A 26,933-nucleotide genomic window follows, 5' to 3' on the forward strand; every position below is an offset into this window, starting at 1 on the left:
CCCCCCCCCAATACCCAAATACATCCTTCATAGACTTAATAGAACAAACACCAAGGACTCCATCACCTGGTGGTACAATGCACTCACGGACCCGCAGCACCCTGTTAAAACACGCTCCCAATGTAAATGGGAGCATGATCTTACGAGCTCTCTATCTGATGATGACTGGAAAACCATCTTCCACAACTGTTTCCATATCTCCAAATGTCAGTCCCATACAGAACAATTCTACAAACTGGTACACAGGCTATATCTAACTCCGGCCCTCCTCCACTCAATTTGGCCATCCTCCCCCAACACATGTTGGAGACAATATGGAGGAGTGGGAACACTACTCCATATATTCTGGTCTTGCCCTAAAGTGAAGGGGATGTGGACTAGGATATTCACATTGCTTTCAGATGTCTCCGGTGTCCCCATATCTTCACACCCAAAAATAGCTATATGACATTTGTTCCCGGATTTTGTCCCTAAAGATACCCATTATGTTCTCGGCCATACCCATTATGTTCTCGGCCATATCCTAATATCGGCCAAGCTGTTTCTGGCCAGTCACTGGTGGACTCCTCTGGTTCCTACGACCCTAACTATCGAAGAAGCGGTCCATAACCACTTCCGACTTGAAACGGAGGGTTCCGCCTGCGTTACTTCCTCTACAGCAAAGTGGACGGCCTGGCTCGCTTATAAAATAGCGAAGGCTTAAACATACACTTCAGAAAGAGCTATCCGCACACACACAATTTCTGCATTCTTTCTAGAGTCAACTATAGTTAAAAGTGGAATTCCACTGAAGACTTCTGTATTGTTATAACCATATGTCTGTACCGATTGTATATTTATTACTTGTTATTGCAAGTTGTAAAGTGTTGTTGTCGTCGTCCCCCTCTTTTTCATTCTGTACACCCCCCCCCCCCCCCCTCAGCGGTCTATTCGACACGCTCTTGAAAAAAATAAAAAATCATGATCGAGGTTTACCCTAAAAAGGACTCCCAGAAAACAGCCAGCTACCACATACAAGTGCCAGCTTCCTGTCAAGTTGAGATGGGTTTGCAAATAGAGGAATCGCTGATTTGTTGGTTTTTCTACATGCATGTGCGCTGAGCCTTACCCATGCAGCCATTCGGTAAATGATCCCCTTACGAATACGCCGATCATCGATCAGGTCTAAAATAGCCCTTATTGACTTAACACATGCTCATATAGGTAGCAGCATTAGTTTGCCACGAGTGTCTCATATTTTTGCAGTGTCTAACTTAAATCAGCATGAGCAACTTATAAGTGTACCACATAGTTTGCCATGGTGCCTCGCTACACTATTACATTTTCACTTTATGCCCACTTGTATAGTAAAGTATGGAAAACCACCTAAAAAAAACCATGAAGAACTCACGTCAACCTAATACCAAGTCGACCTAATGTCCACATCCTGTACTTAGATAAGAGTCGACCACATTGCACGCAGCCTATCCACCTACTAGGAACCTATACAGCTCGTGTCTCTGTAATATAACTAGCGTAGCTGCATACAGTAGTTGTCCGAACATATGTTAGATGTGCAGGAGACAAGTGCACTTTAATGTAACAAACGTTTTATCCTCAATTTCTATTATCTCTTCTAAAAAAGGGATTTTTGTAAGAACTTACCGTTCGAATCCCTTTCTCTGATATGGTCCTGGTGACACAGCTTCACATTGGGATGTAGGAGGGTCCGCAGGAGCCAGGCACCTATCCTAAAGCTTTTGGAGGGTAGGCTCCTCCCCTACTGCATCCCAGACTCCTCAGTTCAATCTTTCAAAGCCACTGGAATACATTAACTCAGTACAAACAACTGCACATATTATATGCACAATTTTAAATTTAACTTTTCAACCAATTATAACATGAAACATCATGAACACTGGCATACTTACTGAGCGTAAGGGAGGGATCGCTGTGTCACCAGGACCATATCAGAGAAAGGGATTCGAACGGTAAGTTCTTACAAAAATCCCTTTTTCTCTTTCAATGGTCCTGGTGACACAGCTTCACATTGGGACGTTCCAGAGCCGGTCCTTTTGGGTGGGTACGCTCAGGTCTGCAGTATTCATCACTGCTCGCCCGAATGATGCGTCCACCGACGCGAACTCATGGAACCTATCGAATTTGGCAAAATTATGAACAGATGACCAAGTGGCAGCGCTGCAAAACCTGCTCAGCTGTTGCCCCATGTCGAACCGCCCAAGAGGTGGCAACCGACCTGGTGGTATGCGCATTATCCTGGCCGGTACAGGCCTACCAACTTTTGTATATGCAAACGCAATAACAGAGCGCAACCACCGAACAATGGTCTGCTTAGAAGCAGGCCAACTAAGTTTGTGTATGTCATACAAAACCAGTAAAGTATCAGTCTTTCTGACACTCTTAACTCTGTCCACATAAACGCGCAAGACGCGCACAACATCCAAATTCCTCAATTTGTCCCTTTTCCTAACAACCCTCTGGGGGTTGAAACACAGGCAGAACAATCTCCTGATTTAGAAGAAAAACAGAGACTACTTTTGGTAAAAATCTAGGGATACTGCCCGAAAGGCAGCCCTATCATCATGACATATATGGGAGGAAGACTTGTAGAACAAAGCAATCAACTCCGATATTTTTTTTTTTTTTTTTTCTTGACGCCACTGCCAACAAAATTACCAGCTTCCCTGAAAGGAAACTAAGGTCAACCGACCTTAACGGCTCAAAAGGCGCCTCTTTAAGGTACTCCAGAGCCAGAGATAATTCCCCTGGCGCTACTGGTTGGTTGTAGGGAGGTTTCAATAGATAAACCCCCTGCAGGAAGGTCTGTACTTCTGGTTCTAACGCAATCCTTCTTTGGAAAGAAAAATTGACACGGTCGAGATATGTACTCCGCGTGACTGAAGGCCTAACCCAGAGGAAAGGCCCTCCTGTAAAAAACTCCAACAATTTAGCCATTTTAAATCTCGATGTGCGTGACCTCTGTCTTACACACCACCAAATATAGGTCTTCCAGGCCCCAAAATAATTTACAGAAGACACTGACTTTCTGGCTTTCCTCATTGCGTTAACCGCCTCTGAGAATTCTATATTCCTCAAAATGGCGTTTTCAACAGCCAGACCGTCAAAACTAATCGAGCTGAATCCAGCTGGTTGAACGGTCCTTGTTTTAGAAGGTCTGACCTCAGAGGTAGACGCCACGAGTCCACAGAGAATCTCTGAAGCCTCGAGTACCAGGATCTCCCTGGCCAATCTGGGGCCACTAAAATTACTGGAATTGTCTGGGCCTGTATTGTTTTCAACTCTCTTGCCAGCATTGGAACTGGCGGAAAATCATAAAAAAGATTCCCCTCCCAGGGAATAGTCATGGCATCCACTGCTTCTGCCAGTGGATCCCACGTCCTGTCATACAACCTGGGTAACTGATGGATGAACCTGTATGCCTTCAGGTCCCTATCCGGGGTTTCCCCCTTATTGTAATCTAGTGGAATACTTTTGGATTCAGCCTCCATTTTCCTTCCATCAGTTTCTCCCTGCTCAGGAAGTCGGCCTCTATATTCTCCACTCCTGGTATGAAGATTGCTGATAATGCTAGAACATTCTGTTCCGCCCACAAGAAGATTCGGGACACCTCCCACATGGCCAGATTGCTGTGTGTGCCTCCCTGGTGATTCAGATACGCCACAGCTGTGACGTTGTCGGTCTGAATGCCTAAAAGGGAGCTCTTGTAATCTTTTCTCCCGCCAGAGAAAACCTCTTCCACACAGCCCTCAGTTCCAAGAAGTTGATCAGTAAGGCAGACTGTAAAGTATCAGTCTTTCTTAACTTCTGGAGAATGCGAGAATCGATCTCGCTACCTCTCGCATGCTAAGCGAGCGCTCTACCATCTGAGCTAATTCTAAAGTCCACAAGCCCTGCAGACGCAGGTCCACGACTACTGCCCCTCAGCCTCTGAGACTGGCGTCGGTAGTGACTACCAACCAGCTCCAGGACTGCAGGAACCGACTCCCCCGAAGGGGATCCACCTCCATCCACCATTTTAGGAAGGATCGAGTTTCTGAAAACAACACCATTTGTTCTGACCTCATGGTCTGAGTGTTCCCTGTCCACTGGGACACTCTAGAGTGGAACCTGGCGAACTGTAACGTCTCGAAAGACGCCATCATCTTCCCCAGCAGTTTGAGGCACCTCCATACTGCTGTGCTCTGAGACCCTAGGATCTCCTGTACCAAGGCAGCCAGATCCCCGGCCTATGCCTCTGGTAGAAACACCCAATGCAACTGGGTATCCAGACCAATCCCCAAGAATTGGAGTCTCTATGGCGGCACCGATTGGGATTTTTGTAAATTTAAAAGCCAGCCGTGAATCTGCAAAACCTGATGGTTTCTGCCAAGTGACTCTTCACTTGACTGCTGACTCCGCTTTAAACCGTAGGTCGTCCAAAAATGGAATAACCATGATTTCCCTAAGTCGAAGCACATCCGCCATTTCTGACATTATTTGGTGAATACCCTTGACGCTGTGGCCAGACCGAAAGGCAACGCCTGTTATTACAGGAGAAGGTCTCCTATTGCACACCCTGATGTTCCGAGTGCATAGGAACCTGCAAGTATGCGTCCTGGACCTTCATGGACGCTAAAAATTCTCCCTGGTCCCGGCTTAGCAGCACAGACCTTAGAGACTCTATTTTGAAATGGTCTACCCACAAATGGCTATTAATGCCTTTAAGTTTAGGATCAGCTGAAAGACCCGTCTGGTTTGGGCACCAAAAACAGAGTGAAATAAAAGCCTTTTTTTTTTTTTTTTTTCTCCGCTCTGGGGACCGGGACTACCACAGCCTTCTCTAAAAGAGAATGAGCCGCTCCCAAGAGAGCTGTACGGAGTCGAGCCTCCTTTGGTAGTGGTGTAGGAATGAACCTTCTCGGTGGAAGAACTTTGAAGGGAATCTTTTAACCCTGGGTTATATTTCTAACCCAAGCGTTCCGGTCTAACAGTGCCCCTGCGTCTTTGAACAGTGACAGACGTCCCCCCTCCTTAAACACCGCCGGGCAAAACCCCTGGCAGTATGCGGAGGATTTTTCCTCTCCTTTGGTTTCTTATAAAAAGAACCCAATTTTTGACTATGGGGCCTTGCCCCAGGAGGACTGAGACTATCCCTTAAAAGACTGTTCTCAAAAGGACGCACCTCTTCTAGGGGAGGGCCGAAAGGATGGCCTTGATGTCTGCTTGGCTGCAGGGGTAGGCAGGAAAGTGCTTTTCCACCTGTGGCCTGCTTATTGATCTCTTTCAGTTGTAAACCAATAACAGCTTTCCTTTAAAAGCTAATGCCTCTAAGCCTTTTTAGACTTGTTATCTGCCTTCCAAGCTATAAGCCAGAGCACTCTCCTGGCCTCCAGACACTGAGGAAACTCTGGCAGCCATTTTGAGAGCTTACTGCTCAGCCTGAATCACATTTCTGCAGCAGCATTAGACTTCTCTGCCTAGTAACAACACACAAAAAACAGTATGTCAACTAGAGCACAGGTCACTGACCCACCAATCCTGGCCTTAGGGACCCAGACTGAAGCCAATCAGAAGACTTGCTTGCTTGAAGGCTTGCACTGGTAGCACAGTGGCTTTTGACAAGTATACCACAGAAGCCTCTACCACTGGAACATTTTCCCAGAGGTCTGCATGATCCTCAGGCATAGGATACAGGCTTAACCATCTATTAGGCATCCAAAGCCTTTTGTCAGGGGTTTTCCAATAAATCTTGTAAACCCTTGTCTGCAGAGAGATATCATTTCCCTCACGCTGTCTCTTAAAAACAACCTTAGCAGGAGTTTTTTCTTCCCAGACAAATTCAATGCCTGTTTACAGCAGTAATCAAATCCTCCGCCCCAGAGGGTGAGGACTCTTCAGAAACATCACCCTGAACCCAGGGTATGTCTGTGTACTCTCCCTCCTCATCAGCAGCTAATAATGGCACTGAATAAGACCTTTTAGGGGTCCCCCCAGAATAACCATAAAGCTTGTCAAGCAAGTAATTTAAACCTGCTGATTCCCATAGCAGTATCCTACATGACATGTAGAAGTCAGGATCTGTCTGGGTCCGAGGCAAAGAGCTGGACGGATTGCTGAGCGAATGGTCCTGGTCTAGGGAAATTACCAGCCATCACTCTTGCCTGTCCAGTAATGCACCAAAGCATTTTCCGACCTGTCTCAGGGACTTAGCCCTCGCAAGGTCCGATGCACTACCCTCTGGGGTTCACTCCCCATGGGTTTCACAGCAGCGCAACAAATACATAAGCCCCCCTTAGGGACAAATTTCAGTGTACAACCACTGCAAGCGCTCAATGCATTAAAGGCTCCCTCCCCCAAAACCACAGACTGTTGCTCAGACATGATGTTCTCAATAACACAGTCACAGCATTAAATGTACATACATTATATACAGTGTTCTCAGTCACTTAGCTTTCTGTAGTCTTCAGAATGGGGAAAGCGAAGCCCAGGAAATCCAATCACTCTGTCAGGATCTGTAAGCCAGCTCAGCTCCGCTGCAAGCGTTCTGAATGGCGCCAAAACAGAGTGAGGGAAGGGACCAAGTCCCTGCTGCTGCGGGGTCTGTGACTTTTGGCGCCAACTACCCCCAGACAGCCGCTCCCATTGTAGGATCTCCTCGTTCCAGTATCTCCCCCTCAGCTGGGGACCACTCGGAACATGCCTGTAACAACACTGCTGTCCTCTCATATCAGGAGCTCAGTGTGTAAGCTCCGCAGAAAATGGCCGCCGCCATCACGGAGCGCCTGTCCCCCATGATCCCCACCTAGCGTGAAGCCGGTTTCAGAGCGCTCCGGAGCCCAGGCAGCTTCTTAAAAGAAGCTGTAAGCGCTGCACAGGGAGGCCAGACAGCGTCTCCCTCGTGCACAGTGAGCTGACAGGACTCGTTTCTGTCAGCTCCTGCTGCGCTAGCAGTGTGAGGATTCACTAATGAGAATCCTCACACTGTGCCTACCTAGCTAGTGTAGAAGTTAATAAAATAATAAAAACCCTAACTAACTCTACTCCTTCGGCTGCTCCAGCAGCCCTTTAGAATAGCACCCACTCCAGTGGGCACCTAACACGAACTGAGGAGTCTGGGATGCAGTAGGGGAGGAGCCTACCCTCCAAAAGCTTTAGGATAGGTGCCTGGCTCCTGCGGACCCTCCTACATCCCAATGTGAAGCTGTGTCACCAGGACCATTGAAAGAGAAATGGCAAACATTTACTTCAAAATGTGTCTTGTACACAGATAGAATGCTGCAAATACTTAGGCAACAAGAGTATGGCCCTATTAGTGCATCCGAACACAACTCAAGCTGCTTAGATGAAATCTGGATAACAGCCCAAAACAAAATCCTTTGCCTGTAGAAGAAAAAAAACCTGTAAGTAATAAGTGATCTGCCTTCAGCACTCCATCTGCCCTACTGTGCTTAGCTGCTTATCTCTCCCAGCTTCTGTAAGGTCAGCAGGACGGAGGCTTTCTATTCTAAGATAACCTGCCACTGTACAGGTCATTACAGAGCATTCAGATCAGAACATGTCACCTCCAAAGTCATGATGCTGTTCACAGTGTCTGTACGGGAGCTGCAGCAACGGAATGATTGCTTGTGTTTCTTAATCCATGAAATATTTATAAATTAATCTTCCTTACAAGAGCTAATAGGCCGGAATCCGAATTTTATACCAACCTGAGACAGTTTGTAAACATCTCAAATATTTTATATATTATTTATATAATAGCTGCAGCATGTCAACTATTTTGGGGTGGGCACAGAAAGCAGTCACTGTGCACTGAGGGCAGTGGCAATGTTCTTGGATGCAGCGTTCCTGGCCCAGACTGCACGAAATCACTGACCATCCTCAGTTACTCAGATGATGATGTTCCGGCAAAGTAAATAAATGCTGCAGATTTTATCACAGACATTGTGTTTACATAGCAACTGTGCGAATGGGTCACTCTCTGATTTGGTTGGCTGCAAATAAACACAAATATAAATGGGAATTCTTTGTCCTAAAATGGTATATTGAGCTCATAAAATAAAGTACAATAAAGCTGGTCTACAGATCAGATAAACCCTCTGACCTGACAAGGATTACCGGATCAGTGTGCGCCAAGTACACACTGAACAATTCTTAGCACATTACAATTAAAATCGGAAACCAGATATTTTGCAGCCTATCAGATCCTGACGCCCTCTGATGTTTACAGGCGCTTTTAAAGCCATTTATAGGTTCTTGTTCCTGCATACACACTACACAATTATCACTTTAATCGTACACTTAGCAGCATGATAGATACACATTATATAACCAAGTTAACAGATAAAAGTAGGAAATTGGTCTAAAATATCCCAACGACAGCTCACCCACAAAATAAATACACGTTACAGTGAAGTGGTTTTCATTTTATATATAAAAACAAAGTATGCTCATGTATATTATAGCAAACATTTCACAAAAGAATGTAGTCAGGTTTCACAGAAAGCAAATGCTTCAAAAATACTGATCATACAGATCCTGTCTACCAGCTTCTGTAAACATGCACTGTTGGGGGACTGTAGGTGCTCCCAACAGTGCATGTTTTATGGGTTACCTTAGCCTACTAAACTAAGAGGTCACTTCCTTGGGACTCTTCTTTGCAGGCTGCCTACACCCACATATGCTGGTCACTTTAGGTGCTGTCTGATGAAAGCCAGCAGCTGACCGGAGAATGGTTACAAAGCCAAATAAAGACTGCAAGTGTTTCTTTAAAGGGTCAATAAGCCTTCAAGAAAGTTGAATAGATTTTGGATTAACATTCATACATAAAAGTTTCTGCATTCTCTCGGGACTAATTCTACACATTTGCTGTGCAATTTAGTTGTCATATATGGTAAAACATGTCCGGCTGCTACAGGTCTCTAAGTACATTACTGACTGGCAGGCTGCTCCGTAGACCAGAACTACTCCCTGCCCTAACCACAACTTCTATCAAGCTGCTGAAACTTCCAAACATCAGCAGCAGCATTTAGGTCTACTAGAATTTTAGTTTTGGTGGCTCTTTGGAGATCACGTAAGATTCACTTACGCAGTATACGGTTTATTGGGGAGTTTGGGAAATCACATCCTTTATCAGAAACCTCAGTATGCTCTTCCATGTTCTAGATGACCTATCAGAGGTCTGTACACACAGAACAATGTCCAGCTTCAGCCAAACCCTTGTTACAGACCAGGTCACAGCTTCTGGTTGCTTGCCCACACCAGTTTGAACTTTGCAGCTTTCTTTTTCTCTTCATCAGCTGTAAAAATGAAAAAATGGATGCATTTCAATATAGTTCTACTTTGTGCCCTACAAGTAACCACTGCTGCTTCCCTGCTTATGGGACTCATTCTAGATCCTTTAATAGGGAATCCTCACATCATTATGGAGGTGCCATCAGCATACAGTAATTGCACTCAGTACAACATGGAGTCATTTCTATGGTGGTAGCTTGAACTAAGTATTTCACACATAAAATACTTGAATTTCTCTAGCAAAGCACCATTTTAAATGTGTTTTCCCCAGCTAATAGCAAATGCCTGATATCTAACATTCACTATCCAGATCACTGAGGGCTGGATAGATTGTCAGGAATAGTCCCACAGTGATAACTGGAAAGAAACCAGACTCCGATTTCCATAGTAACAATGAATAGAGCGATGTATCGTCTGTGGACAGTAAAAGAGCCTAAACTTTGAGAGATTTGCCGAGCGTTCTGAGTGATGCTAGATCGCTCAGCATACAGTGATGTGTCAGCGCTGTGCAATGAGCCATCTGTCAGGGCCAGTGTACTCTGCTCAGAGGACTGACCCGGCACAGCTACAATACTACATTTATCCAGTATACTGGATATTAATCGCCGGGCGATAGCGACGTGCAAGGCCAGGCATCGCTATGGCCCCTACACACTGAGCGATGTAGGGGCATTTTCTTAGCAAACTGCATGAAATCGCCCCATAACACACCCATTATTAGACTTATCAAGTTTAACGTTAATCTACAAAGCTGCGTCTTAAGGCGCCCATACACGGTACAATTATTGTATGCAGTTTGGACTAGATTGTATCACATACAATTATTGTACTGTGTTGTATGGGCACCTTTACTAAATACATTTAGACACTTACTGTAGAGATGTCGCAAAGATGCACCAACCAAATGACTGAATGCAAATAACTACTGATACAAATGTTATGTCACCGCTATAAAAATTGCTATGTATGTAGTGTTCTCATGTACCCTGCTATGTAGCATTCTTTGTATTTTCTATCTGCACTGTATTGATCTTGATGCTTTAAACTGCTCAAACTACAATACAGTAGTAAACTAGGCTGGGTATTACCACCTGCTATTACTACAACCTTCCTCGATAAATGGTTTTCAATATGTCAATTAATAAGACTCCTTAGTGTAATCTCATAGGGTTTGTTCACTTCTTTCCCAATACAGTTTTCTGTATGTTCTTGTTACATTTCTTTTTTCTTATTTTATATATGACTTCACATATGGTATAAACAGGTTTGTTAGAAATGAATACACATGCAATAAATGTAGGTATGGTAGACACAGACTCTAAAGAAAAAGCAACTACACTCAGCGGCAAGTAGCAGAAGCAGACAAACCAGCGGTAAGCAGAATTGGTCACAATATCTGCGTAATGTTTTACGTGGAAAACATTCTGGACAAATTAATTTGCCCTTCAAAGTAAAAAAGAAATAAAAAATAAGACTTAATATACAAGTGTTACACATTACATACCCCAAGTGTGGTCAGTAAATCGTGCTGCTGGCTTTTTAATGGAACTTTTTTTGCTCGACACTGAAAGAAATTCATTAGCTGCAAAAAAAAAAACAAGATGTTAATGAAAACAATTATGTTGCGGTAGCTGCACACATTGAGGGGTATTCAATGTGGAGTCAGAGTGCCGGAACGTTTCCAACATCGGAATATCAGTCAATTCGATAGTCGGAATACAATCTTCCTTTTGTATGTATGATGTTAACCATGGTCTCCTGAGCGCTCCAATTAACTGGGCAGCCTGGTTTACCTTGCACCAAAATAAATACTTGTAGAACGGAAGATGTAAGGACCACAGGCAGTCCGATTATCACAAATATAACAATTTATTTAACAGGATAAGAAAAAAAAAAAATCCCACACTTGTTTTTTACAAGGAATACAATCTTCCGACTATGGTTCTGACAGTTGGCGTACACACTGATAGTTGCCATTTTCACCAACGCAGTTTTTTTTATAAGAAGTTGAATCTGCAATTCGGTTTGAAATGACCGTATTGAATAGATATTTCTGACTTGTAAATTTGTGCACACATTGAATACCCCTATTTACCTGGAAGTACTACTGCCTTTCCATACACTGGAAGAAACCGCTCAATACCCCAAAGTGTACAAACACTGTCAAATCGGGATACATTGGGCTAAACAATAGTCACCTGTTGTCCTGTTTTGGCTCCTTCCATACATCTTATTCCGGATAAACGCTTTGGCTTTTTTCTGCTGTAAATCTATTGTACTGCAATCTTTCAGGTGTAGTACCTTGTAGTTCTGTTTTAGTCTGTGACAAGAAAAACATAAGGCCACCATCAACCAATTTAGGAACTAAGCAGAAATTTGACTTCACAAATCAATAGAACAATCACATGCGTGGTGGATGCACACAATCTGTGGGTTCGTTCACATGCAGCTGCCCCTGAATGTGTTTGTGTATTGAAAAAAAAAAGTAGAACAATTTTAGGAGGTGGATATATCCAAGTCATTCTGAAGTTCAGGCAAGATGACATCCGTCAGCCAGTGAGCTTTTTCTAGAGCACAGGAAAGGTATTCGGAAGTGGGTACAAGCAGGCATCCTACCAGGCACACCCTTGGCTTGTTAGCGGTGGCTTTTATTGTTAGTTGTACCATAACAAGTGCCACCTATTCTCATATTTGTCTATAGCAGGCATGGCCAAACTATGCCCCTCCAGTTGTTGAGAAATTATGGGTGAGATTTAATAGGATGAGAGATTCAGAAAGTGAGAGATTTGGTGAGAAATCTCCAGTTTTTTTAAAGCGGCAATCATTTACACTGCAAGATCAAACTGGTTTTGCCGTGTAAATGATTGCCGCTTTAAAAAAACTGGAGATTTCTCACCAAATCTCTCACTTTCTGAATCTCTCATCCTATTAAATCTCACCCTACAAGTCACATCATGCCTTGACACAGTTTTGCTATTAGGGAATGCTAAAACTATGGCAAGGCATGCTGGGGTGTGTAGTTTCACAACAGCTGGAGGGCCACAGTTTGGCCATGCCTGGCCTAAAGAATCGTGGCCATCTTCTGGCCGATAACATGTCATAACGCCTCAATCATAAGCTTGAATACATGGGGAATATTGCATTTAACCCCTATACAGGCTCAGTTGAGAACATGTGGTTTTAAAGAATTGCCCATAGGTTATTTTTGGTGATAAAATGAGTGAAAGCTATTTAAATGAGCACAACCCCTAAACATGATCTGTTTCACAAAAAAAGAATTTGCAGATAAGCTTCAGTGATCTGCAACAGTGTGCAAATTAATAAATTAAGGCCACGCTTTTCTGTGATACCAATGTGTCGGAAAGGTCAGACTGTCTAATAAGGTCAGTAACGCTCACTATGGGGGGTATTCAATACAGGATTCCGACTGTTAGAGTCACAGCCGTTTTCACCAGCTTTGCTTTCACTAATTTGACAGTGAATTTAGGGGCAGATTTAATCAGCTTGGTGAAGTTATAAATTGTCTGTTTTTTTTTTTTTTATCACCAGCCAATTTTCAAACCAAGCCTGTAACTTCACAGTTAGGAAATAATTGGTCAGTGATAAAAACCAGACACTTCACCGAGCTTAATAAATCCCCTGTATCTTCCAACTTTTGAGAGTCGAAAAGACAGAGGATCGGCAAAAAGACTGCAGACTGTCAGAAAATAGCCACAATTCGACAATCCATGTCGATTTCCAACAAAAGAGATTCGACAGTTAAAAAAAGTTGGATCGGACATCCTTTGATGCGGTCAGAAACAGCATTGAATAGGCTAGTGCTGATATTTACACCGGTCGGCAATATCGACACAAATTGAATACCCCCCTATATTTTATAACTATTCCCTAACACTTTTGCTGTAGGAACACACAAAAAAAACCCTCTTTTCTCTGTGAGCAAACTATAGAATACATATACCAGGTATTTAAGTACCTTTTTCGTGGGTGTAACGTCTTCGAATGTTTGTTCTTTTTAGAAGTCTGCTCGTCATCACCTGTTAAAATAGATATATTATAGATGAATCACCTATAAATACTTTAAAGGGTCTTGTTTTAAGTTTGCAGCAAATTACAGGGTTTTCATGTCTGTTACATGAAAACTAGAAAAATAAAAACATTGTTTTACACCTGGGATTAACCAAGTATAGTTTTTAGCAAAAGGGATCAGTGCTTAAGAGCCTCACACAGATGTGTTCCCATTTCCAGTCCCGAGATGCCATGGTGTGCTTCGGTAGCAATGGGTGTCTTTTTGCAACACAATGTTTCTAGAAAGCACTTTACTGTTCCATTTATTTTGCAGATACAGCCACAGTTGCTGGAAAAAGAGAGTTTGTGTGGTGCGCTATCAGCAGCAGCTGGCACTGGGTTTGTCAGACCCAAATATATATAAAGATAAAGAAAGAAGGTGTGCCAGCGCTGGCTGTAATCAAATATACTATTACACGGTTCTCAAAAGGTATACAATTTATTAATAACAATAAGCAAAATTATAATAAAAACAATGGATAACAATTAAAAACACTAAAATGAGTCGCTCTAGAACCAAAAAAAGTCCATAGTGCACAATTAGAAGGGGTATCCCCAGGGGATATTTTGAGAATATATTTCAAATAGCTGTTAGGCTCATAGGTTATTTAAATGAGTGTAGCTGTATATTACCATTCCAATTTGGTCTGGTCCAGTGATTGCCAGAATGCGTGACTTTGTGTCCTTAGGTTGTCCTATAATTTCAAGGACTCAGGATATCCCAATAAACGAATGTCCTCTGTGGTGGTTGCTGGATAATTAGGGAGCAGGCTGTGTCCCATATATTCTTAGGTCCAGAAAGATTTTTAGAGGTTCATCGATGGGAGAGTGGACTTGTCACTTGGTGGATGGAAGGTAGATGTTGTAACAGCATAGACTCAAGGCTCAACGCGTTTCCCCGGAATCTCCGGCTTCATCAGGAGCAGATATGTTTGTTTGGGAGTTCAGGCATGGTTTTTATACCTGATGGTTAATTACCTAGGTGAATTCACCTGTGCGCTCATTGTGTCTAAAAACATTCTATTTTATGAGAACCGTGAATATGTTGTAATAATATTTTAATCTATTCTATATAGGAGGCAATCCTACAAAATAAATTTCATTTTGATCAAGATAAATATATAAAATAAGTGAAATGTATGGCTTGTACAACCGCTATTTACAATGGGATATAAATGCATATATCCATATATTCTCAAAATGTCTAATCACTTCCGGGTCATGTGACCCTTACCAACGAGTCCACTCATATATTTCACTTATTTTATATATTTATCTTGATCAAAATGAAATTTATTTTGTAGGATTGCCTCCTATATAGAATAGATTAAAATATTATTACAACATATTCACGGTTCTCATAAAATAGAATGTTTTTAGACACAATGAGCGCACAGGTGAATTCACCTAGGTAATTAACCATCAGGTATAAAACCATGCCTGAACTCCCAAACAAACATATCTGCTCCTGATGAAGCCGGAGATTCCGGGGAAACGCGTTGAGCCTTGAGTCTATGCTGTTACAACATCTACCTTCCATCCACCAAGTGACAAGTCCACTCTCCCATCGATGAACCTCTAAAAATCTTTCTGGACCTAAGAATATATGGGACACAGCCTGCTCCCTAATTATCCAGCAACCACCACAGAGGACATTCGTTTATTGGGATATCCTGAGTCCTTGAAATTATAGGACAACCTAAGGACACAAAGTCACGCATTCTGGCAATCACTGGACCAGACCAAATTGGAATGGTAATATACAGCTACACTCATTTAAATAACCTATGAGCCTAACAGCTATTTGAAATATATTCTCAAAATATCCCCTGGGGATACCCCTTCTAATTGTGCACTATGGACTTTTTTTGGTTCTAGAGCGACTCATTTTAGTGTTTTTAATTGTTATCCATTGTTTTTATTATAATTTTGCTTATTGTTATTAATAAATTGTATACCTTTTGAGAACCGTGTAATAGTATATTTGATTACAGCCAGCGCTGGCACACCTTCTTTCTTTACAGCCACAGTTGCTGAATATATCATTGTACTCAGCAGAAGCTGCTTGTATGTTCCTATCACTCAGGTTGCATAGAAGACATCTGAATTTCTAAACGTCACGTGCAAAGACGCTCGTCGCTACACAGAGTCACACGGAACTCACATCTGTGAATGGAAAAACGATACCTTATATGTGATACACAGAGGTGGAATTTACCAATTTAGGATGCACTCTCAGGGTGTCTATCCCTTAACAGTTACAAAAAAAAATGTGGCGTGGACCGGCGGCGAGGCAGAGCTCGATTGCAAGGGGACGCATGCGCATCTAGTGTGCACGCATCCCCTGGCGGGGGCTGGCGCGTGGCGAATCCACCGCCAGCCCCTGTAAAGATGACACCTGCTCCATCTATAGCACTGGTTTTAAGGAATTTTATTTTTACTATTGAGTGCTAAAGAATTTTTCAGTTCTGTGTACAATTCGTGAAAACAAAATAAAAACAGAAAATACTGGTACCTGCATCATGTTGGGCATCGAAGTGTTCAGCGGATTGTTCCCTGCACAAACAAAAAAAAAACACCCAAATATGACATAAAATAAGGATACATGTGACTAAAATGATAAAAAGGAAGAACCTTCATAAAACTTTACATAAAATTATAAGTATTTATCTTCACAAAAACATACATTGACCCCTCATTTGCTAGCTTTACACTTTTCTTCCAAGAAAAATAAATAAAAAAAGCACAATCACTGCACAGATAATAAAAATGTTCACAGAATGGTGCGAGGAGTATTTGACATGTGCATCTTAGTAGCAGATTAAACAAATCATGTGCTGTGGTGTAAGACGATGCTAATAAGCAGCACTGCAGGTTTACATAACATAGCATTTGCAGTTCGCAATAAAAAAGATGGTTTCCGATGTCATTAAAAACAGTAGATTTATAATAAAGAAAGAAATAACTCAAATAAGACTATCGAGGAAAAGGGGAGGAATTACGAGATGGTATAAAATAATTCTAAAAGCAAACAATATAAATAAAACCACACAACAAAATAAATGGGAATGGGAACTGGGATTCTCACTTGAGGAGGAACAATGATCTAGAGACTGTTTACAGATGTATGGGGGATGTCTAGATCAAACCTACATATTGAGAGATATATGAAGCTCTTCTATAATACCTACCTGACCTCCTCTAAGATAAATACATTTTACCCTGATCAGCCAGACCTATGTTGGAGGTGTAGTGAGGAGAGCGGAGATATAGTACATTTATTTTGGTCATGTAAAACAATTAATGCTATTTTGGAGGGAGATAAAAGATCTCATCTACCACATTCTTGAGAAAAGAATATCATTAACCCCACAGGGGGCGCTGTTACATAGAAACATTTGACAGAATTTGACGGCAGATAAGAAACATTTGGCCCATCTACCCTTCAGGTAATCTCAACCCTTTTTAATCCTTATTTCTTTGTAAGGATATTCATAGGCCTATCTCAAGCATGTCTTTCCCCCAGAGATCCCTAATACATTGAAATATCTAGTGGCACAGATACTTGTAGCAGCTAGAACATCTATTGCACAATTATGGAAACAAGAGAAACTACCAGATATATCACAAACCATTAAAAAAAAAAATTATAGCTTTAAAATGGAAACGTTTTACAGCTGGTTAAGATTAGAAGGAAATGGTGGGGTTGGGAGGAGGACATGCAATGGCGGAATTAGCTGGGGGAAGAGGGTAGATCCACTGGAAGAGATAGGGGTAAAGGAGAAGGAAAGCAGGAAGAGGAGGGAGGAGAAAGGAGGAGAGAGAAGAAAAAAAAAAAAAAGGGGAAGGAAGCATAAGGATAAAATAACTACAAATAGTCTGTGAAGTTGGGTCCCAAACTGAAATGCATCTTTGGGTTGGATTAAATTAAAATTAACAAGAAACATAGCATATAGTGCTAAATAACTACCTATCTCTGTCTGTACATATATTATTTTGTCTTTTGCTGAATGTACTTAGAAACATGTAGCACTGTTATTGTGTGTACTGTAAGTTCTTTGTCTTATTTGTTTACTGGAGCAAGGATATGCTCCAAATTTTGTATTGTATGGTACGATCTTAACTTTGAAAATTGAAATAAAGAAATATAAAAAAGAAAACAGTAGATATATTACTATACAGTAAAAGTAAAAGTCGCTGCAGCAACAAATAATTTCGATCCATTAGAACTCACACTTAACAGTGGGTTAGGTTTACGAAAGCTTGGTGTTGCGCGTGCCCCCCCCCCCCACACAAAAAAAAAAAAAAGATAAATAAAGTCATCACAGGTTAATTATCAGAGCAAGTACCTGAGATATTACACAAACTTTGTGTCATGTTTTGAAACCTTGTTTTATGCACAAATAAAATATATTTGTGTGTATTTCATGTGTTTATACAATATAAATGCAAGATACCTCAAGTAACATCATTGAAATATAAAAATATTCTGAAATACGGAATAATCCGTTATCCAAAATTTTTCTGGTTCCGAGCATTTTGGATAAGGGATACTCAACCTGTATTGTGCATGTGATTTTTTATCAATCAACTGTTTTTAACCAAGTACGTTTGGAATCTAATTTTATTGTGAACTGAAAGGTTATGTTTTGTGAACCTCCGATGCTGCTTATTATCACTGCAAACATTCTGCTGCTTAGGGTACAGAATCTGTCTTGAATTTTATGAAAATCATTCTTACTAAGTAATGAAACTTGCCAGGAATAGTGCAATGGTGGGGCTCCTAGTCACTGTATTTACACCATGATTTTGGAGGCGCTGTGCAGGACAGAAAGCTGAGCACTAAATTGCTGCTAAATACAGTGAATGGGTGTCCCGGAGGTGGCTCCTCTACCAAGGTTGCATTATTGGCAGCGTTCGTACTGGCAGTTTCAGCAGTGCAATGGAATCTGCCATTTCCCAGAGCTAGGTTATCTAGCTATCTAACTGCACCAGAGTGCCTGTGCCGCTGCATGGGGTAAAGTGATACATGGTAGTACTGAGCAACACTTCAGTAAATGAGTGTGGAAGAGGTTTTAAGAGTAGAAGCACTTACTGACTGTCTGGCAGAGAGGAGACCGTGTGAAGGATATCATCAGATAGCAGTTTGTTTTTCTAAAAAAAAAAAAAAATCAGACAATTTACAATAAAGTACACAGGAATTGTAAGGACAAAATTACCTCTGTTTAGAATGTTTTATGTGTACGTATAATCAGAACCAGAATGACAACTGTTGGAGCAGAGATTATCTACGGACAAGGAACCTTAGCCCAGAATTGAAACCTTATCAGTATCAGCTTTATTGGATTGCATATACTAGGAATTGAATTTGGATTGCTGTGCAACAGCCAGTTAAACAGTGACAGTACAGATATACATAACACATACAGGTATACGCTAGATCAGTGGTAGCCAATCCTAGCCCTCGAGAGCTACCAACAGTTCACGTTTTCCAGACAACCTAGCTGCTGCACAGCTGCACTCATTAATCACTGACACATTTTAAAAGATCCACAGGTGGAGCTAATTACTTCACTTGTGATTCTGTGAGGAGACCTGCAAAACATGCACTGTTGGTAGCTCTCGAGGACTAGGGTTGGCTACCCCAGCGCTAGATGTACCCTGGGGATTATAGATGCAGGGAACATATAGTCGCTGAGCTGCACAGCCCCTAGGCAGCCATCAGCAGCGCCACTGGTCGTTGCAGCAGCCAGATAGGTAACAATATAAGCAGAGATAGTACAGTTCTCACACAGGGAACACATACCTGCCGAGCTGCACAGCACCTAGGCAGCCATCAGAAGCAGACAGGTAGGTAACAATGGGTGCCGGACGGGGTCCCGACAGGCATTCACCCGACGTCGGGATCCCGACTGTCAAAACACTGACAGCCGTGTTTTCAATGGCCACCCGCTATTTTCCCTCGTGGGGGTCCAAGGGGCTTTGTTGCGCTTGCCATGCTGTCTGGGTCCGGCCAGTCGGGATAATGACTGTCGGACCTCTATACCACACCCGGTAACAATATAAGCAGACAGTACAGTTATCACACAGGGAACATATTTGCTGAGCTGAACGGCACCTAGGCAGCCATCAGCAGCGCCACTGATCGTTGCAACAGTCAGGTAGGTAACAGTTAAGCAGAGACAGTACAATTTTAGGTTGCTATGCAGTGTACAAGACAGGGGAGACACAGAGTTACATATGGATGAGTGGCACAGTTCTATGTGTATATATTATGTATATAGTTGGAGCATAAAGTGCACTGGTTCGTCTGAAATTCTTTGGTGGCCATGTTCATAAATAAAATGAGCAATTACTTTGCCAACCACTGCCATACTTCTCATGCCACATTTCTGTACAGACCTTGTCAGAGGCAGCGTTGGAGTGCAGTATAGGGGTAACACTGTAGTCCCCACTAACATTATATATGGACTGCTGTTTTCAGGGATAATTATTATTTTGCAGGAGGGTTACTTGAAAGCCAAGATGCAAAAAAACTATTCAGAAATTACAGTTTTGGCAGAAATGTATGAAAAACCAGCTTGGTAAATAGGTCCCGAATACCCATACCTACAGTAATCATATTTTTCCATTGTAGTACAAGCAAATAAATATTCTTAGACATACATTCTATAACGCACCTTCTGTTCCTTAAATAACTCCATCTTGCGCTTCCTCTTCTCTTTCAGTAAGGCCTTGTCTCTGTTAAAGAAAAGTCAGACTTAGAACAGACAACAGTACAGTTTGTGGCATTTTGTTAAACTCACTAGGATAGGTTAAACCAGTGGTAGCCAACCCTAGCCCTCGAGAGCTACCAACAGTTCACATTTTCCAGACAACCTAGCTGCTGCACAGCTGCACTCATTAATCACTGACACATTTTAAAAGATCCACAGATGGAGCTAATTAGCTCACTTGTGATTCTGTGAGGAGACCTGCAAAACATGCACTGTTGGTAGCTCTCGAGGACTAGGGTTGGCTACCCCAGGGTTAAACAATCAGTTGCACATAACTTGCCTTATTCATAGTAGAGGAAATAGTACAGCTCCTTATCTATGCAGCAAAAATAGCGCACACATACTGAAGGCTTCAAAATTCCCAAATGGACCAAACCAGCAATATATAAGAGCACACACATTTTTTACATCTCTGTTAGTGTTCCCCCTAGGAATTTTTTGGGGCAGGGCGCCGCTGCACAGGGGCAGCGCAATGGGGGCGTGCCCGGGCCGCCTCGCCACTAAAGGGGGGCGTTCCCAGACCACCGCATTACTAAAGGGGGCGTGCCCCAGGCCTCCTCTGTTGTACAAGGGGACGGACCTGGCCCTGACAGATCGCTCAGCACACATGTATCACTGACACATAGCTGTGTGCTGAGCAATCTAGCATCACTCAGAACGCTAAGCAAATCTCCCTATGTGTAGGCCATTAAGATTATTCATATTCACCATCCAGCACCAGATCTAATTGCTGATGGGTGCCTCACTCATGGCTGCAGGGATGGTTTCTCCATTGGTAGGTTGCATCACGTATTGATATGTTCATGTATGGCGGCCATTCCTGGCCTTGGTCTTCAGGGCGCACTGGCGGTGGGCCACAGTGCAGAGTTGCTAGGGGTTAGGGGTGCAGGCGGAGGAGGAGGGAGAGGACTACTTTGTCCATTTTCTCTACCTGCTGCCTTATGTCCTGACCATCCCTGCCATGCTCACTTCTTGCCTACAGGTCTCCTTACCTGCACCTCCCCCTCCCTCTAGACCAGAGCTGGGCAATTGCGGCCCTCCAGATGTTGAGGAGCTACACATCCCAGGATGCTTTGCATTAGTTTTGCTATGTGGCCATGCTGAAACTGATGCAAGGCATGCTGGGATGTGTAGTTCCTCAACATCTGGAGGGCCACAATTGCCCAGCCCTACTCTAGACTGTAAGCTCCTTGGAGCAGGGCCCTCTTCCCTCCTGTTCTCACAGCACTCTTCTTGCATTTCAATTACAGCTCTCTTACTCATCTCGTGCGCGCGCATCCCCTTTCGCAGATACAGATGGCGGCTGGCGTTGCCATTGCCATTCCCTGCAAAGACAAGCCCCGCTCCATCTGTATGGAACAAAAATCATAAATTTTCTTGGGCAGAAGGGCAATGGACAACTTAATACCATTGTGTGTGAAAGTATGGATAATGTCATGAACTTCACTATCTTACAGAGATGGCTCAATACAGTAGCCACCCATGGCAGTGGTTACTCATGGCTATGAAGTGGCAAACCATGCTGTACTCGTTTCCTCTGAATGTTACAAACCGTGTACAGAAAAAATAACATGGGATTATTTTTTTCCTATATGGACAAAACCGTTCTGTCTGGGTAATGCAGTCATGATCTGATATCAGATGTACATGAAGTATGAAAGGGATGGCCATCAATAACTGCCAACCATCAATTGCTAACTGCTATCAACACCAAAAAGCAAATGGTACTCTGTCAATGATGGCTGAGTGGAACAAATTGTTTTTTTTCACAGTATAAACCTGTGGCAAAGGCTCCATCACCTACTGTGATGGATCACACGACAGCACAACCACCACATCATCTGTATCAAACCTTCATGAGATAGATGAAGTGGATCAACCATCAGCTTCCAGGTATCATTTTTCTTGCTGTCTACAAAATGTCAGTTTGAAGCTGATAAGTTGCTACGACCAACTTCTCCACGAAATCTCTCTTGAAGGTTTGATACACCTGCCCCAGCAGGAGAGAACCACATTGACCAAGGTGCAGGGAAGGGATTTGTGGCTGTCGTTCAGGTTTCCGCGTCAGTGAGTAGCAGCAGTCACATGGACTTGTCACCTGCTGGCCGCCTCCCGTCTCATGCGGGCATTCTCCTCCGCGCCGACTCTGGCGCTCTGGAACGTAACCTCCTCGGGCGCATCATCCTCCTCGTCGTCGTTTTCGCTGTCCAGCTCGTGTTCGGGAGTCATGATGCTGCTGCGGCGGCCGAGATCAGGCTCGGATGAAGGAAGCAGCTGTGCAGGAAGCGGAAGCGGTGTGTGTGTGCAATGCCTTTACTTGTCCTGTATGACTGCCAGGTAGCCGGCTAACGCACAGCGACCCCTACCAGCGAGGAGGATCGCAAGCTTTCATTGATGGGATATGTTCCTCTCACACTCCCATGAGCCGACGTTTACTATTATAACATTAGAGAGCATGGGTCTTCAAACTGTGGCCCTCCAAATGTTGTGGAACTACATGTCCCAGCATGCCCTGACAGTTTTGGCATGCTCTTATAGGAAAAAATGTGGCAATGCATGTTGGAACATGTAGTTTCACAACATCTGGAGGGCCACAGTTTTAAGACCCATGCATTACAGCAGCGGTGGCCAACCCGCGGCTCGCCACACTGTAATGTGCGGCTCCCATCGGCAAAGCAGGGTTTTGAATTTGGCGCCAATTCGGCTGCCAATTCAAAACACCGAATCGGCGGCCAATAGGAAACGGCCGCGGCAAGCCAATCAGCGCTCGCTGCGCCGTTTCCGCCCCGGCGTCTGACATCAGACGCCAGCGGGAGGGTAAAAGTCATCTCCACGCCGGCGGAGCGCTCCTGAAGACGCGAGAAGCCGCCGGAGGACGGCGCCGAAGACGGCGGCGGGGAGAAAAGTTCCGGCGCCGCTGAAGAGGCCAGAAGACGCCGGGATCAAGACAGAAGATCTCCGGCGCCTTCTGCAAGAAGAAGGCTCCCGGAGAGGCCAGCGGGGGTGGGAAGCAAAAGAGCTGACGAAGCTCCCCCCAGCGGCCTCTCCCAACACCAGGTAGGGGCCTTTGGCCTCCTACCCCCCCATCCACCCTAGACCACCGGGTGTCGGGCACTAGGCCCGTGGTCACATTCAGGCCCTTCCGGCCTGTGGGCGCATTAGTCATGCCCTCTTGGCCCGTGGCTCATTTGTTTGTTCCTGGCCCTCTAGGTGGGCCCTTTAGTAAGGAAGCTGGGCCCTCCAGCATAGGTGTTGCACTGTGGGCAACACCTGTGCTGGAGGGCCCAGCTTCCTAACTGTGGGGGGCATATGATGTTTGGCACTGTGGGGGCATATCTGGCACTGGGAGCATAAAGTTTTGTCATGTGGCCACTCCCCTTTTGTCATTTGACCACGCCCCTGGCCACTCCCCCGATCATGCCCCTTTTTGGCGCGCGCATGATGTTGGCTCTTTGGCTTGACCGACGATATTTTTCGGCTCTTTACCTCTGACCGGTTGGCCACCCCTGCATTACAGCATGATATAAATGAGGTCATCACGCCAGTTTATATGATGACCCAGTTGCAGCTGCGTATTACACCTAATGTGCGCAGTGCAAGACCAGACTTCTGTAGCCCATACCATGCACATTATATGTGGGGTGCATGCGGAAGCAACAAGACTTAAAAGTAGGGATGACAATCAACCATCGATATCTTAAAAAAATACAAGAATGGTTGGTACTTGTTTCCTAGCACAGCGCCCACTAAGCTAATAGCGTAGAGGGCTATTCTGCGTAAGAAAATCGTATCGCATCCACTTTTTGGACATGCGATGCGAAACGATTTTACATAGTAATTTATTCACTGCTCTCTGGCAGTGAACAAATTACATACATATCGGATGCGATCTCATCCGATATTGGATCCAATATTGGATGCAAGGTTACAGGGTATTTGTACATTAAAATTACATACAATGTAATTTTGTACTGTCATTTTGAAGCCCCCCACTCCCCACCCACAAAACTACGCTACCGCTAAGCATACATCCACCTCCCCACTGCACCCCGAAACGTGGCGAGCGGCAGCTGAACGCGTCATACAACCTTTTTGTACCCCTACTATCCACGTCGGCATGGAGTTGATTTTATATAGTGTGGCGAGCATAGCAAGCCACCGAGCCCAAAGCATGGCGAACCCCGTGCGTCCGCTCGCCACACTATATAAAAACAACTCCACGCCGACGTGGATAGTGGGGGTATGAAAAGGTCGGAGGATGCGTTCCGCCGCCGCTCGCTGGTGTTGATAGTATCCAAGGATACTAAAAGAACTAAAAGATGTGTTGGTAGCGCCATTAACAGATTTATTCAACCAGTCACTAGATACAGGTGCAGTTCCAGAGGACTGGAGAAAAGCAAATGTAGTTCCACTGCACAAAAGCGGAAGCAAAGAAGAAGCAAGTAACTACAGACCAGTGAGCCTTACATCAGTAGTAGGGAAAATAATGGAAACACTATTAAAAGAAAGAATAGTGGAATATCTTAAATTAAACAACTTACAGGATCCAAAACAGCATGGTTTTACTGCAGGGAGATCATGCCAAACAAGTCTCATTGACTTTTTTGACTCCGTGACCAAAATACTAGATGAAGGGGGGGCTGTAGATGTGGCATATCTAGACTTTAGTAAGGCATTTGACACTGTCCCACATCGCAGGCTGCTAAATAAACTTAAAAGTGTGGGATTGGATTATAAAACAATTAAATGGATAAGAACCTGGTTGCAGGATAGGAAACCGACAGTTGTCGTAAATGGAGTGCATTCTATGGAGGGACATGTTACCAGTGGAGTACCCCAGGGATCTGTACTTGGACCAGTGCTCTTTAATATCTTTGTTAGTGACATTGCAAATGGTATTAAAGGGAAAGTATGCCTTTTTGCAGATGATACAAAGATATGCAACAGAGTAGACACACCAGGAGGGGTAAATCAAATAACTGATGATCTAAGTAAACTTGAGAATTGGTCAAGAGAATGGCAACTACAGTTTAATGCTAAAAAATGCAAAATTATGCACTTGGGACTCAAAAACCCAAAGGCTCAATATAGTATCAAGGGTACTATAATGGAAACTACTGAGGAGGAAAGAGATCTAGGAGTCACTATTTCAAGTGACTTAAAGGCAGGGAGGCAATGTAACAAAGCAATGAGGAAGGCTAGTCAGATGCTTGGTTGCATAGGGAGAGGAATCAGTAGCAGAAAAAAAGACGTAATAATGCCACTTTATAGGTCATTGGTACGACCTCATCTGGAATACTGTGTCCAGTTCTGGAGACCATATCTTCAGAAGGATATAAATACATTGGAGAGTGTACAAAGAAGGGCAACTAAAATGGTTCATGGCCTACATCACAAAACTTACCTGGATAGACTAAAAGATCTTAACATGTATAGTTTGGAGCAGAGAAGGGAAAGGGGGGACATGATAGAAATCTTCAAATATATCAAGGGTTTTAACATAGTACAGGTGGGAAATTTTATTCAAAGGAAAACAAGTAATAAAACACGAGGACATGCACTGAAACTGGAGGGAGGTAGGTTCAGGGGAAATGTTAGAAAGAATTACTTCACAGAAAGGGTAGTGGATAAGTGGAATAGCCTCCCATCAGAGGTGGTAGAGGCTAAGACAGTAGAACAATTTAAACATGCTTGGGATAGGCATATGAATATCCTTACAAAGAAATAAGGAATAAAAAGGGTTGAGTTTACCTGAAGGGTAATAAAAGGGGCAGACTAGATGGGCCAAATGGTTCTTATCTGCCGTCAAATTCTATGTTTCTATGATAGTCGTGGTGTTTTATGAACACATTCACCCCTGCGAAATCATGCAACTGACACAGTAAGGACGACATGTGTTGACTAAGAAGTATAATTTACTTAAATAACTCATAAACCATAAAATAACAGGTAATAAAAACAATTAATTTAAAACTCTCACAAAATCACCTCAGAGTGATTTCTGTGAGGATGTCACAGGGGGCGGGATTAACAGTGAGCCAGGGATCGGGAACGGGAGTGAGTGAAATCGCATCGAACGCATCGTATATCACTATATTGCGGCATGCGATGCGATTTCAGTACGTTACCGTACGTACAAAATCTGGGCGCCGTGCTAGGAAACAAGTACTGAATGGTCTATGATCTACAGTATGGTTCCCCACTATCGAACGTAGCCACAGTCCCAATTTTTTACTTTTTATTTAGTGTTGCTGTTTATAATTAGGGCTGCCACAGACTTGCATGTGCAAAAACATACCACACAAAGTAGTTGGCCACCAACAGTCATTATTGATAGCGGCAACACTAAAGACCATCCCTAAATGAAAGGGCTGGGAATGGCAAGGGTAAGTACAAGTGAATGGGAAAGCACCGAACCTTAGGAAAACCTTGGTTAGAAGTGAGCTTCCATGTGATACCCCTAATCCAGTACATCAGAAGGGGTTCTACAGATGTGGGCATAGCATAGCATGCAAAACTATCCCCTCATCAGAAACTAAAGTTACGTATTTCACAGTCAAGGTTATCTTAGTGTGTTGAATACATATACTTAGTGATTTCACATTTTTTTATTATTATTATTATTATTATTATTATTAATCCAGAAATAAAGAATTTAATGTCCTAATTTAATGGAATATATTTGAAGTACAGTAGATTGTGTTATATATACTTTTAAATCTGCTATCGATATAGTACTGGGTAGTGTTCATTTATGCATTCCACTGTGGTGAAATGCAGTTGAAAACACATTATGCA

The 26,933-nt window shown here is 43.3% G+C and overlaps 1 protein-coding gene across 1 annotated transcript; it reads right to left on the reverse strand.

Annotated features, from left to right (window-relative positions):
• Positions 1–8,408: 8,408 nt before the first annotated feature.
• NOL7 (nucleolar protein 7) lies at positions 8,409–22,440 on the reverse strand. The gene is made up of 8 exons (XM_083187895.1): positions 22,234–22,440; positions 20,040–20,100; positions 18,455–18,513; positions 15,875–15,915; positions 13,268–13,328; positions 11,490–11,611; positions 10,796–10,873; positions 8,409–9,296 (listed from the first exon to the last, which is right to left on the reverse strand). The coding sequence occupies exons 1-8, from the start codon at positions 22,362–22,364 to the stop codon at positions 9,232–9,234; spliced, it is 618 nt and encodes a 205-aa protein (XP_083044021.1). The 5' UTR covers positions 22,365–22,440; the 3' UTR covers positions 8,409–9,231.
• Positions 22,441–26,933: the final 4,493 nt, after the last annotated feature.

This window comes from Crinia signifera, chromosome 5 (assembly GCF_055691185.1).
Source record: "Crinia signifera chromosome 5, ASM5569118v1, whole genome shotgun sequence".
NCBI lineage: Eukaryota > Metazoa > Chordata > Amphibia > Anura > Myobatrachidae > Crinia > Crinia signifera.

Bases quoted from the DNA above. Each gene is read 5' to 3' on its own strand.
- NOL7 (XM_083187895.1), bottom strand. From the start codon at position 22,364: ATGACTCCCGAACACGAGCTGGACAGCGAAAACGACGACGAGGAGGAT. The intron at 11,612-13,267 runs GTACTTAAATAC...TTCTTGTCACAG, and splicing joins ACGTTACACCCACGAAAAAG to ACTAAAACAGAACTACAAGG. The intron at 9,297-10,795 runs GTATGTAATGTG...TCATTTTTACAG, and splicing joins ATTTACTGACCACACTTGGG to CTGATGAAGAGAAAAAGAAA.